General features: G+C 37.7%; 1 protein-coding gene across 2 annotated transcripts in view; it reads left to right on the forward strand.

Moving 5' to 3' along the window:
* Nucleotides 1-14541, forward strand: part of SLC2A9 (solute carrier family 2 member 9) — a 77019-nt gene that overhangs the window by 36143 nt on the left and 26335 nt on the right. For both annotated transcript variants that reach the window (XM_036382309.1, XM_036382311.1), the window contains exons 7-9: nucleotides 639-826; nucleotides 4239-4349; nucleotides 12360-12461. In XM_036382309.1, coding sequence (XP_036238202.1) covers nucleotides 639-826; nucleotides 4239-4349; nucleotides 12360-12461 — 401 coding nt within the window. The remainder of the gene's footprint in view (nucleotides 1-638; nucleotides 827-4238; nucleotides 4350-12359; nucleotides 12462-14541) is intronic.

Consider the following 14541-nt stretch of genomic DNA (forward strand, 5'->3'; position numbering starts at 1 on the left):
TGCTTACATTGGCCATGTAAATTTGTTCCCATGACTCCAGCAATGACAAATATAAAGTCTTGAAATGCTCTGGGTAATTATTTCTAGTATTAATTACCTTGACAAAGTGATTTCTTGTCTATATGCTAGTAAAATCAAGAGGTAATATGAAGAATAGTAGTTATTCCTTTCCAATGTCTCCCTTTTTTTGGTTTACCAGACTTACATGCATTTTTACATCTTACTACTTCTTTTACATCTTACTACTTCTCTGTCCAATCTATCTCCAGCAATGAAGCCAGCTATACTGTTAGGCTGCAAAAGTCAAGTCAAATGTTCAGAGGCACTCTGGTAATATTTTCAAGTCACACAGACTTTTCACTCTTCACTGGACCTTAGGCTGTATTATATATGAAATAACATAAGAGAGATCTCTTAGGGAGACAATTTATGGTTGTGTTTCAGTTTTTGAGCCCAATAGAAGGGATTAACCAGATCACATCCAGAGCAGAATGATATTGTTGGCAGAAGAATAATTGAGTTGTAGCCCATGTTTGCCTCCTGTTTGTGCCAAATATTTCTATTTTAAAGAAGCAAGACAGTTATAAATGCACACAGTGCCAAGTGTCTGGCCTAAAGTACGTGTCCTTTCTTTGCAGCATTTCAGAGATTCCTTGGGAAAGATGATGTGTCTCAGGAGATAGAGGAAGTTTTGGCAGAGTCTCGGGCCCAGAGGAACACCAAGCTGGTGTCGGTCGTTCAGCTGCTGAGAACACGCGCAGTGCGATGGCAGATCCTGACCGTGGTCGTCACCATGGGCTGCTACCAGCTCTGTGGGCTGAATGCTGTAAGTGTCCTGCCTCAGGCCATGGCACCTCCTGGGGAGCCCCTTTCCCTTATAACGAGGTTTGAATTACACTATTTACCCACCTCTGTGAATTCCCTTCAGCAGTGACTCTGTGAGAGCAGTGTGTGGGAAGATCCACAGAGATCTGTATTGCCTGGGGGCTTGTAAGACAAAAAATGTTTGAGGAAAGCCATGTTGGGTTAACTTTGAAGGAATACATGGAAAGGTAGAAAAGATCAGCAAAGGAAGAGGATGCAGCTTTCACATCTGATACTCAGATTCTCTGTTTCTGAACATGCCCCACACTTAGTCAGAGTTTTTTCAGTAGACATTTCAGCTTGGATTCATTCAGTTCAGTACTTACAGAAGTCATCAAAATCAAAACTTCCTATAAGGGATTTTAAAAGGTTGCACTGCATATTTGTTGTTTTTTTTGTTTTTGGAGGTTTTTTTTTGTTTGGTTTTTTTGTTTGTTTGTTTTGTTTGGTTTTTTTTGTTGCTTCAATATTCCTGTCTTGGAAAGTGAAGCAAAAGAGGTAAAAGGCATCAAACAGTGAATCCTATTGGCCATTAATATGTCTAAGGCTAATGGATATCAGAAGTCTCCTTCACCACCTATCTGAGCCTATATGAGAAGGTCACAGGACAGCTTAGGTCTGAAGATCCCTCCACCTTGTCCAAGCCCTTGGTTAGAGCAGGAATGGCTTCAGGGCTGTCTCAGGCTACTAAGGGCCTTGTGCAGTTGTGTTTTAAACATATTCAAGGGTCAAGAGTCCATAACCCTCCTGGGCAACCTCTGCCAGGTGTTTACACCACTTACACTGTGGAAAGTGTGTTCTTTATGTCCAGCCAGAACTATCCTTGCTGCAGCTTGTGGCATCTGGCTTAGATGCTTTATGCTGCACAAAACAAATATTCTCATGAAGCACCTCAAAGGGAAAGGGATTTTTGTCATAGTTCAAAGGCATTACTTGCTTATATATATAAGTAATATTCTTACTGATGCAAGGAACTCTCACTGTGCTCTACATCACACTCCAGCTAGATTTTCCCCCCAGGGCTAATAAATCTATGTGCTTTTGTATCTGTGAACATTAGCTCAGGCTTATCTCAGGTATCTCTATAGCTTTAAGACTCCAAATAAAAGTAATTTGTCTAAGACTATTTAAAATATTAATGCAATTGGAACTCTGGTATCTGAAAGCTTTTTGCAAAATACTAGGAGGGCATTAAAAGAGTTTTTTCATCCTGTGGGGTAAACTACAATAATGTTTGTATAGGTGGAATTTTCTTCTAATGGTAGGATTTCAGTGCTAATGGCAGGTTATTTTATTCCTCATTGTGGATATATTTTTGAGGAAAAAAGCCCCAGAATTATCTTGTCATCCAGTCTTTCTAAGATTTATCAACACATAATGGAGAAAAAAATGACACTTATAGTAGTAAACAGACTGTTCAATGGAGCACATTGCCTATAAGAAAAGATCACAACTAAATTTTCTGGGGAAACTGAAGAGTTTTGTGACTTTGAGAATACTTAATAGTTGATGGAAATTGTCAAGTATTCTGTGGCAGAACGAAACCACACTCTCATGGCTTCAGTGAGGGTGTGGGTAGATAGTCAGGCAACTTAAGTCCAAAATGGATGCCAGAGTTACTTAAAAGTCTCATTGGATGGCCATTTTCTGAAAATATGCCTCAGAAAAACTGTCTTTGTCAGGGAACCTGTGTGTTGAGTTGGCTATTTCAAGCCTTCCTTTTTATTATTACTCTGTTTCTCCTCTCATGCAATGTCACCAAACATGAAAAAAAATTATTCACACAAAAATTGTGTTCTGAAATGGATTATTTAGATGGTTGTAAGTAACAGTTAATAGTAAAACCAAGAGAATTAAGAGAGAGGTCAAGAGAAATAGCTGGACCACTTGGCTTTCCTGGCTGATGCTGCTCAAGCAATCTGAAGCTCCAAGATGAGAGGACAGGTCCAGGTGTGCAGATACTGGTGAACCTGCGCCTTGGTTTGCCTGAGTGCATCTGAACCAACCTGCTGGGTGTGAGCCAGCACCAGCCAGGTTTTGCTGGCAGGGAAGGCTCCTTCTAACTCATTTGCTTTGTCTGTAGTGCCCTGTTAGTCAGTCTGGTCTTTTCCACAACTACCATCTGGACAGGGCATATGGGAAAGTTGGGATTCCTTCAGGCGACAATCTCAGGTCGTTCTCCAGGGAAATTGCCAACTGGCAGATTTGTGTAATCATCCTGCTGGTACCTGAGAACACTTGCTTCTTTTTAAGGATTTTACTTAAGATCAAAATTTGTTTTGCTTAAAACAGTACATTTGTTTATTTCCACATGGAACATAAATCATGGTGAAGCTCCAATCATGTTAATGTTTTCAATTAGAACAAAATACCAGACAGCCTGACCTAAACTGACATAAATAAAATATTTCCTATTAGTATCTTTTACTCTGTTAACATTTACCTGATACATATAAGTCTTAATAAACTTGTTTATCCTCCACCATTTTGTCTCAGTTCTAAAGAAGTCACAAAACTATGGTGAAGTTTCACTGGTGAATGTTATACTTTTTCATATTGAGGAATACACTGTATGACATACTGCTCTAAGGGGGTCATTCCCAAAGTGGGAAATTGATGTGAATGAGACCCTGATGCCTACCAGACTTGCTATTTTAGAATATTGCCACTATATATTCTCTGCTTGGACATGTCACTGCTGGATATGGTTTTAATGACTAAACATGACTGACTTCCTCTAAGTCATACGACCTGTATTTCTGCCCTTTAGTGACGGCTACTTCAAGCCTCTGATTAAAACAGCATATTACTTTTCGCCAAGCAACTCTACTCTTAAAAGTATCTTTTCTTTCTGTGGATAATAAAGAGAGATTGGGGAGATGGCTTGACTGCAGATATCCACACTCCAGTAAGGTTAATAACACCTCACTCCTTCTGTCCAAAAAATGAGCAGCTTCTTGTTGCCTCACAACATCTCTTTCCTGTTCTCTTCTCTGTTGTTACATGCTATTGAAGTATTCCATAAAGCTACACAAACCTGCTTTGTAAGCCACATGAAACCTGTTTGTATCCTGTTGCTCAAGCTTAAAGTGAGTTTCTTTGATTTACTCCCAAAGTGAATTAAGCTAAATTGAGTTGAAGCTGTTTGTAATTCTGCCTGGGTCTGCAAGTGGAACTACAGCAGCATTGTGCCTAATGCACCTGGAATTTGCAGTTTCCCTGCATCTGTTTTCCTGTTCAGCCCTCGGTGACTTGGGAGTGCTCAGAGTTTTAACAAGTCCCACCTCAAGCAGACTGAATGGTTGGACTGAATACCAATATATTGTAGTTCAACCTGTAATGATTAATAACTCCTTTTATTCTCTCTGATGCAGATCTGGTACTACACAAACAACATCTTTAGTGAATCTGGGATCGATCGGGAAACAATCCCTTATGTTACACTAAGTACTGGTGGTGTTGAGACTCTGGCTGCTGTTTTTTCTGTAAGTATGGTTATGAAAATCCATTAGCATGCTTGATATTTTAATATGATTAGATTTTATTTTCTCATACAGGCAAAAATATAAAAAGAATAGTATGTTGATGAAGTGTAATGGTTGATAATGCAATTCAAAATATTATTTCTAATTTTAATCCTAAACCAAATTGTTTTCTTGGAATATTTTTTTAAGATGCTCTTTAATTTTAGATCCACAAAAGGAACAGAAAAAGTTGGTATGTCTTTCAGTGCTCTGTATGTGTGAAGAGAAGTAAGTCAGAAACAGCAAGGGCCAAAGTATATTACGTGGTGACTCATAAATGAGTTCACCTGGGAGAGCAACCTTACCTGGCAGAGGTTTATTCACATCTCAGTCTTCTCCTGTGCATGCTGGGCAGCTGTGGTGCTGTTTGGAGAAGGCTCAGGCAGCTACAGGCACAGTTCAGTGTGGCTGGCAGGAACAGCCACCCAGGAGGTGGAACTGTAAAGGCAGCCTGCTGGAACAAGGGAGTCCCATGTGGTGTTCAGTTGTGCTGCCTCACTTAGCACAAACAGGCATCCTTTCCCAACCCATGAGCTCCAGAGCAGGTCCTTTGCTCTGCTCTGAATGTAGAGGGAGATGTTAATAGAAAAACTCATCCATGCACAGGAAAGGACTAGGGAAAAAATACACTAAATGAGCAAACTAAAACTACAAGTAACTGCTAAAGGAAATACATTTATGTTTGCACTGCAATAGATAAGAAACAATGGGAGAACTCTTAGGAATGGAAAGCTGCAAACAAGCCAGTAGTCCTTTCTTTGTAAGAATTTTTCCTTCATATATTCTATACCAACTCTACTTGAACAATACTGAACACAGAAGCAAGCATTTTTAAATGTCAGAAGAATGGTTTTGGAAAAAGATTCCTTTTCAGTGGCAGAGTAACTGCTTGTGGCCTACAAAATGTTAAACTAAATCCAGCTATCAGGTATGTTTTCTTATAGTCTAGGACATAAGGACTCTACAGGGTCACAAATTACCTTCTGATGTTTGGGAATTTCCACAAATCTGGTTTTTTTAATTAAAGATACTTTTATTTTATTATTCATTTTAATAGATAGAAATAGAGAAATATGAAAGTGCCTACCTCTTACAGTTTCTTTGTGATACTGCACACATTGTTCTTTAAGATATATGGAAAATAATAATGATAATTCTACCACTGATTTAAGTGAAGAATACACCTCTTTTATGTGAAAACAGATGATAATTACATGGAGATGATTCCATGATATAAAAGCCATTCTATAAATAGGGTCTGTTATTTTCCAATTCCTTCTGTGCTGTCGGCTTGTGGGGCTTCTCCAGAGCACACTCTTCATACATAATGAGGTGGATGGGTGTGCTTTGGCTCCTGGTATGTGTTTTAACTTTCTGTACTCAAGAGGAGCAAGAGGAGGTTTTCTTAATAATTTTTCTGTTAGTGCTACCTGCTGTGCCTCTGGAAATGCTGATGTACCAATATACCTGTTCCCTTCCAATTTCTCAGTTCGGACACACTGCCTTTTAGCCTTAGTTTTATTTCCTTAATCTTCATAAATGTTTCATTTCTGTTGTTTAAAGGAACAACAATATGAATTTCATTTTTCAGTTGAAGATTTTGCAGCTTCTTTATTTAAGTTCCTATCAAGTTTTCATGCCTAGTGCTGAGGACGGGATTCCTCCCACTCCCAACCTCTCCCAATGTCTCCTTTTGATAAATTTTTTAAAAATCTCTTTCACAGCCTTAAATGTTAAGCCAGGTGTATGCCTTTTATATTACTCAGGGAATAAATAGAAGAAAGAAAGGAGAAAACTCAATTCAATTTTCCTGGTATTTTTTAATATGTTGTGTTTGCTAGCAGAAACTAGATTTTACTCCCAATAAACTCCACAATTTCAGTAAAGGTAAACAGTTATAGAGGTATAGTTTCTGTCCTCTTAAATGAAATAGCAATTGGAAATGTCCACTAGAAATCATGCACCATCTGTGATCATTTTGCATAAATTAGGTGGTATGAGATTGAGCCTCAGTAAGAATACTTTGGTATTGATGACCTCCATTGATGGGACCCTTACAAATGCCAAAGGAAAATAGTGAAATAGAGATGTATTTCATGGAGAAACAAAGTAATATTTAGGAGATAAAATACTGAAACTGTGAAAATTTTTGAAAGTCTCCCTTTAATTCATCTCTTGGGAGCAGCAGCAGCACAACAATAATAATGTTGATGTGGTCCACGAGGAAATACAATTAATATTCCACCCTTTTCATGGCTCTGTATTGCCTCAGATCCCTTGATATGCCCACTTGTAGCATGAGTTGCCTACAGCTCCATCCCTCCTCCTTTCCAGCAAAAGCCATATAAACAAGACATTGAAAGATGAAACATTTATCATAATTTTCCTTTCATTCACATAATTTGGCTGCAGCTTCCACTTACACCAACTCATCCTAATTTACCTAATGAAATATGTATAGCATTGCATACCTGATGCCCTGGCTTCTCTCTAGGGAGACAATATAAATTTTCTGTATATTTTTTGATTAGTGATAGAGAATTCCACCCATTGTACGTAACACAGATTTCATTTAGAGGAATGGCTAGACAATTACTTTTTAGTGGGGTGCTCATTAATTTAAGTTTGTTTCTGAAGGTTTTTATCCGCTGGAATGAAATACTGAGTAGATTTACTATTCATAGACATGTTACAGCAGTAAGTTATCTAACCTGATGCAATTCTTTGCAGCAGGGTGGAATATACCTAAATAATTCCCTGTGTTTAGTAGAAGTCGGTTCTATCCCTTCTAAAGTACCACAAACTTAGTTGTTCTTCCGTAAGAATGATTACTGTTGATGTTTTCTAAGTTTTAGTATTTCAGTTTAATTTTAGTTGTTGCCTTACTCTCAGTGGGCAAAGAAAACAATTTTCCAGTGCCTTTCTTTAGCACAGCAGCAGGGTGAATGGAAGGGGAGACAGAAGGAAATGTCTGAAAAGATTCCTTCCCTCCTCCATGAAGCCAGCCTAGAATAAAAGAGAATGTTATTCAAATTAAGCATCCCACATCCAATTTTGCCATCTGTGGCACCAAATTTGGTTTTCTTACAGTGTTCACAGAAAGAGTCTAGACGTGACTATATTGAGAAGACTGTGCCCCAAGTATTTCCCATAGGATGATGCATGGAGGTGTTACTAAAAGCCTGTGACAGAGACAAGCTGTGTGAAGGCTGGAATGAGTTAAAATACATTGCAGTACTAGACCACAAAAGAATGTAGGAAAGCCTTTGCAGTATCACACAGAAGTCAGGGAAGCCAGCCTTCTTTAGCAAGATGATTCTTATCTGCTTTAGGATGTCATGAGAAATGGCTCTTAGACTCATTCTTTGTTTCTTATATTGTTAATAGATCTCAGTATAGAAGGAAATATTCCCTGCTCAGGGCATGGCACATCTTAAATAAAGGGTATTCCAGATACTTCCAGAGGTGTTCTCATCTCCAACACATTTCCTTCATGGTTTCCACAGGATGATGCAAGACATCTCCACTGAAACTCTGGATCCACTGTCAGAGGAGAAAGAGATATGTCCAAGTAACAGCCAGTCTTAGCAAGTGAAAAAAATTAGGTGACAAATACCAGAATCTCGAGGGTTCCTAGGAAGTTCTTAGCCAGAAATACCAGAATCTCAAGGGTTCCTAGGAAGTTCTTAGCCAGTTAGAATCTGATTTTTAGTAAGACTTTTAATGCAGTCCCATGTGACATTGTTCCCACCAACTCAGAATCAGCCTTCACATACCCATCATTTCCAGGAGGATGTAAGTAGGGAGGTCAAGAATGGGGCAAACATGGCGTTTCCCCCTATTTCTCCCCTCACCCTGCCAAGCTGTTGCTCAAGAATTACCAGAATTTGAAGGTGATATCTTGGTCTGTAGCAGACTAGATAGAGACAGCAGTAGAAAAGAGATTGGTCAAGCAACATCTCAGATCATGGTGTTTGTCAAAGGCCAGAGGCATTTGGACATATTTTCTCTGCAGAGTGGACTGCAGAGAGAGACTGTGCTAATGCACACTGCCTTAGCCCACAACTGATCAACAGGATTGCTTTTAGGTAAAGATATTACTCCTTTGTAATTGTTTTAATACACATGGATTTTGAATAGATGAGGACTGCATGTGTTGAAGTAACTGTATAGTGCCTTCCAGAAGAAAAAGTCTAATCATGAAGGTCTGCCTTACAACACCACTCCTAAGACCCAAGGTATGCATGGTTAAAGGCTGCATTTATGTAGTACAAATTCTTTGGCAGGATATATTCAGAAATTGGAAGTTTTAAAGATGTATATTCTGCTGCTGAGGATTAAAAGCATTGTGTTTGAGTAATTCTTTTATCAATCTATTCAGGATGATCTGCATCAGGGCATTCAAATACCATAATTAGAAAATAAAGCATCAGCCACAATAAGTTGTCACAGATCAAGGTTGAGATCCAGTCTGGCTTTTATAGCATAAACTTGATAGCTCAACACTTTTAATAACTGAATCATCACTAGAAGGAGCTTTGCTTCTGAAGCTATTGCTTCAGAAATATCTACAGTTTACTCAAGGGACAGAATAAGAGTAAGGAAATGAATGGTTTTGTGCTGCCCTAGGGGCTGTTGCCAAGCACTGCTGAGGCAAAAAAGTTTCTGGCTGAGTCCTTGCATGGGCTATGTCCTGGCTGTGCTGGTCTTGGCAGGCATCAAGTATGGAGAGCATCTTTAGTGAACAGAAAATTTCACTGCCAAGTGAAGCTGATTAAGGATGCCTTATATAAGATACATTGTATAAGATCCTGTTGTGGCTTTAATACAGATACAGGCAAATTGATGTGAGAACCTTGCAGACAGACATTTCTTTAAGGCTTGTGCTTATGTGGTCAAAGTTGATCCTAGGCCTCTAAATTCCAGTTTAAGTACTTAAATACAATACCCCCTTTTTTGTTTTAAAATTAATAATTCATACAGTAGACTAATGGATATACATCAAAGTATGAATCAAAACCCCCCAGTTTATAATTCTCAGTCTGCTGTTCCTCTCCTTTTCCTGGGTACAAGATACTACACATTGTGTCATAGAGTGATATAAATGAGGTTATCCATTTTAATCCTGATATTTAAAATGGAAATAACACAGTGTTAACTTGTCATGTTAAGTCTGAGTCTAGTCACAGAGTCTTAGACCTTTATCCAAAATACATGAGAAAGAAAGTGTGGCTATTCTTGACATTAACTTATAGTGCAAACTTCTTCACAGAGCTGAGACATCAAGAAAACCTGAGAGGGTTTCTTTAGTATAATTTAGGGCCAGGATATAAGTAGGGAATAGTATGCAATGACCTGCTATTTGGACTGCAGGACTTGCTTGCACATTCATTTTATCCAAGGAAGCTTGTCTGATCTATTTTAATGCACTCTGCTTTCATTATGTCAGCCCTGGTATCTGCAGCTGACTCAAGTGAAAAGGTTGACATTTGCTTCTTTAACTTTATTCACAAGTGTTTCCTGACAGACAGAAGTAAGTTGTGTGAGCTGTTAATGTAGTTTGTATATCAGTTGCCTTTTTATCACAAAACATTTGTGTTATGAGAATTTTGGATGCAATATTTTTTACACATTTTCAGTCATTTCAGTTGTGCTAACCATCATGGCTGGGTATAGGTTTCTACAAATGCGTGTTTATGATCACACAGAAACAAGTATCAGCCTACACAGCCTGGCACATAACTCAGGTGTTATCACAGAAAACAGTTCTAATGTTCTTCTGTTGTCTGTACTTGAGCATCCACTGGATTTCTTGTTATTTCATTTACTCTACTGTACAGCATATTTTGATTTGCTATAGATCTTCAATAGGTAACAGTTACCAGTACATAGCAGTGGAGCATTCAGAACTATAAATACTTGGAAACTGGTGAATCATATTCCACTTCTTATGAGTCATAAGCATCTTAGTGGGTTTTGCAAGTGAACAAGTTTTGGATTTGTATAATCATAACTAAAAAATTAAGTTGTTGTCTGTTTACACCCTCAAAACCAGCATTTCTTTCACGAGGAAAACTTTCTTTTATGGAAGACCAAGTCCAAACTGTCCTTCCTTACTGGAATTTGTTTTGCATTGAGTTTTACAAGTGAAAACTATATATAACATTTTTCCCATGTTTTGTATGAGAGGCATCCATGAACTTTTTCCCTCTAAGAGAAGCATCATACCTGACCCTGTTTTAATACAAAACCCCTCAGCTATGTAACACCAAGATGTCTTGATCATGGCCACCAATCCAGCATTGAAAAAATAAGAGAAATTACACAGCATGTCAAATTACATGTGCAACATTTATTGCTGAACATATGATCCACTCCAAATTACATGTGAAACATCTGTTGCAGAAGTTTCTTGCAGAAATTGCAGAAGATGGGTCTTACAGACCTATCAAATAATTTTTTAGCCCTCCCAGCCATTGAAGTTGTCTCTTGGTTCAGTGTCTGTCTGGTCATGTGTGTTTGCAAGATGGATTTATTAATCATAATGGGAAATACCTGCCATATTGTAGAGGTTTTGACAGTGAAACAGTTGCAGTTTTGAAACATTTGGACCTCATAACATCTTCTTAAGATCAGTGCAGGTCTTTTTAAAATTCCAAAATTCTATTATGGAAGCCGTGGAAATTGTCCAAATTAATATATTTCACCATTTAAAGAAAGAAAGAATGAAAAAACTTGCCACAGAGCTGTTTTCAGTGACCTGCAGCACCACAGAGCATATCTCTGGTGAGGAAGTTCAGCTCAGGGTGCAACATCAACATGAGTTTAGGACAGACAGCCTGCCCTAAAATCCACTGGTGAGCTCCAGACTGAGGGAGAAGCACTTGCCTCTCAAGGCATTTGATCTGTGGGTGTCTCTGTACTTTGCTTTAACACATTTCTTTTGGTTGCTGGCAGTGGAGTGATGTGTGTTGTTTCCCAGAATTAAGGGTATTACTCCAGATTTCATTTTAGTTGCCTGTTTTATTTTTTTCCTCAAAGGATGTGCAGAAGATGGCATTCAGTCACCAGTCAATAATGATATGGCAAACAGTTTTGGGATTCTGACTTCAACTTATTTGAAGTGGTACATTATAATCTTCATAAAATCCTCTTATTTTTCTTATAAGAAAGCCAAGTGTAATTAGTAATTCTAGTAGTTACCAACATGAAATGTACATCAGCTGTTATGACAAAATGAGTCAGACTAGCAGAGTTTCAAGTTACAGCTTTTTAAGAAATTTTTCATTGTGTTTTTCTCTAGTAGATAAGTATTTAGATTTTGTGGTTTATATTCAGATGTTAAATATAAATTGAAAATAGGTGTGACTGCACAAGTATCAGTGTTAACATCACTTCTCTGAGCAAAATTTTCTGCTGCATGGATTTCTTTTGCTTAGATATTCTAATTGCACTAATTATCCAAAATGAAAATTAAATGCTTATCCTACATTTGAGAAAGAAAGAAATTTAAAATAAATTTTTGTTTAATTAAGATGTAATTTATGCTAAAAATATTTAAATCTCAAATTTTAAAAGTCTTAAGCTTAAATTCAGAGAGATGTTGAAATTAGGAAACAGTCAAAATGCAAAAGCAAGAGACTATAATTCACTTCAACGCAGTGGTATTTAAAAATTATGTATTGTAAGAACATTGTCATAGAAATTTAGTGCATATTTGTAAGCCATTCAAACAATGAACAATTTTGTCAGTGGTCTTAGATAAGGATACCATACTGACTTGTTCTTTCAAACATGTTAAATATTGTAAATATAACTGTGAGCACAATTATGAATGTCATAACTTACAAACAGTGTAAAATCAATTCATGGTTGAGTTTTGATCTTCATATTTAATAGGAGAACATATTTCATGATCCAAGCTTTTCAGTGTTTTCTCAAGAAAGTCAAATGCCGCCTTTTGTTTTCCAGGGCTTGGTTATTGAGCGGCTTGGGCGCAGGCCTCTGCTCATTGGAGGTTTTGGGCTGATGATCGTCTTCTTTGCCATGCTCACTGTCTCCCTGACCTTACAGGTAACTGTAGATTTTTACTCTCTCATTTACCTATTTTAAATCTGCTTGATACTGGTTTGTTTCAACATTCTTGCATGAGCCAATCCTTTTAATCAGCTTGGCATGAGGAGGGAAAAGTCTCTTATACTAATTTATGAATCTGTTTGCTCCAAAGCTTTTGCATTAAAAAGCTATAGGGACTTTCACACATTTTCACATTCAGACTCCTTAACTCAAAGATTTATGCATATGATGAACCATTATGAAGACAGTTTTACCCATAGCTGAATAAACAGTTTACCCATATTCTGTGGGTGTATCTTTGTAATTCACTCTCTCTGAGATTTCTTTCATGCTTTATATGTCATTCCTACTTTACATTTGGAATTTTTTTAGTGAAAAATTTCCACATTTGATGTTTCTTTCAAGTTACTTTTCTGGTGTTTGTATAGGCAATAAAAAGACTCATCCTTTGGAGAACATTTGGCCTTAGAAGAAAGATGGGAATAGACTTTTTAGCAGGGCTTTTTGTGATAGGACAAGGGGCAATAATTTTTAACTGAACCAGGGTCAGTTTAGATTAGATATAAGGAAGAAGTGTTTTGCACTGAGGGTGGTGAAGTGTTGGAACAGGTTGTCCAGAGAAATGGTTGATGCCCCATGTCTGGAAACACTCATGGCAAGGTTGGACAGGCCCTGAAGAAACTGATTTGGTTGAAGATGTCTCTGCTCATTGCAGGGGGATTGGAATTAGATGAGCTCTAAAGGTCTCTTTCAATCAATATCTTCCTAGGATGATATGGTTTTATGTTATCAGATGTTATTAGTACTCAATTCTCCAGATGTTTCAAATTATCATATTTTATTTATTAAACCAGTTTAAACTCTGGCCCTGCATAATTTTCCTTGTTTAACTTCCATCTGTGTAATAATGTGGTTTGTTTATGTTCCTGAGGACTTTAGAGAAGTAAAACTGAGATTTGCAATGGCACGGATTTGAGTGGTGTTTCATCAAAGTGTTTTCCTGCTGGTTTTGGTTCCTGTGTGGTGCCATTAATCTGACTTCCAAATCTTGTTTCTTGTTTGAAGGGAGTCAGTAGGTCAGGTTGACTGGCAGGTCTGTGCCACAGCACTGCAGTGTAATTTGATTTACCTGTATGTACATCACAACAAAGCTTTACTTCACACTCCTGCCAGAACAGCTGTAAGAGAGCTCTCCTCCTGAAGAGAGATGCTAAGGCATATTTTGTATGCCGAATGAAAAACTTCCTTCCAGATCTTTTAAAGCCAAACTGGGGGTGTGATGACCTTCAGCTATTTAAAATCCCTTTCAGTTTTACCTCCTTTCAAAAGGAAAATCTTTTCAATCTGTAAACTATTAGAGATTTGCTTTGAACAAAGGATCACAGTACAAATAGGCTTAATCCCGGAGAAATTTATATTTACTCCATATTTGCACCTTTTCTTTCTCAGAGACCTTGGATTTGCTTCCAGACAAGAACCCTAGATTGTGTAATTTTAATAGATCTAGAACCCTTTTTGTTAATGTTAATGTCCAGGAGACCATGGTTTCCACATAACTAAGGAAATAACCCAGACTAGAAGAGGAAAATATCAGAAAATGGGGGCCTTTCCTTAACACTGAAAAAATAATTACTTCCTTTAGCAAGGATATTTTTAGAGTGCCATTCAAGGTGGTGATAGTACACTTACATGTATGGTAACAAACTTTTCAAAAATAGCAAAATTCTATTAAAAATATCATTCACACTTTGCTGCAGTAAAGCACCTGTTGGAGAGAGAAAGAAATGGGCATATATGTTTTTTTCTCATCTATTAGTATTAGACTAAAACATACACATTCATGATTCAGAAACAGTGTCCTGCAAGCTCCACAGGAATTGCTCTTCATATTTCAAGTTCCTGATATTTAGAGGTCTCAGTAGAGAAAAATCTACTTAGAAGTAGAGGAAAGATAGCATACATGGCCTTCCTTGTCTGCAAAACCAGATTATAGCTAAAAAGCCCTGGACTGTGGCTTTCCCATGCTTTGGCAAGGTTCAGATCCCTGATTGAACTACCAAATGTCAGCCATAGTCTT

This window comes from Molothrus ater, chromosome 4, assembly GCF_012460135.2.
Source record: "Molothrus ater isolate BHLD 08-10-18 breed brown headed cowbird chromosome 4, BPBGC_Mater_1.1, whole genome shotgun sequence".
In the NCBI taxonomy this organism is placed as follows: domain Eukaryota; kingdom Metazoa; phylum Chordata; class Aves; order Passeriformes; family Icteridae; genus Molothrus; species Molothrus ater.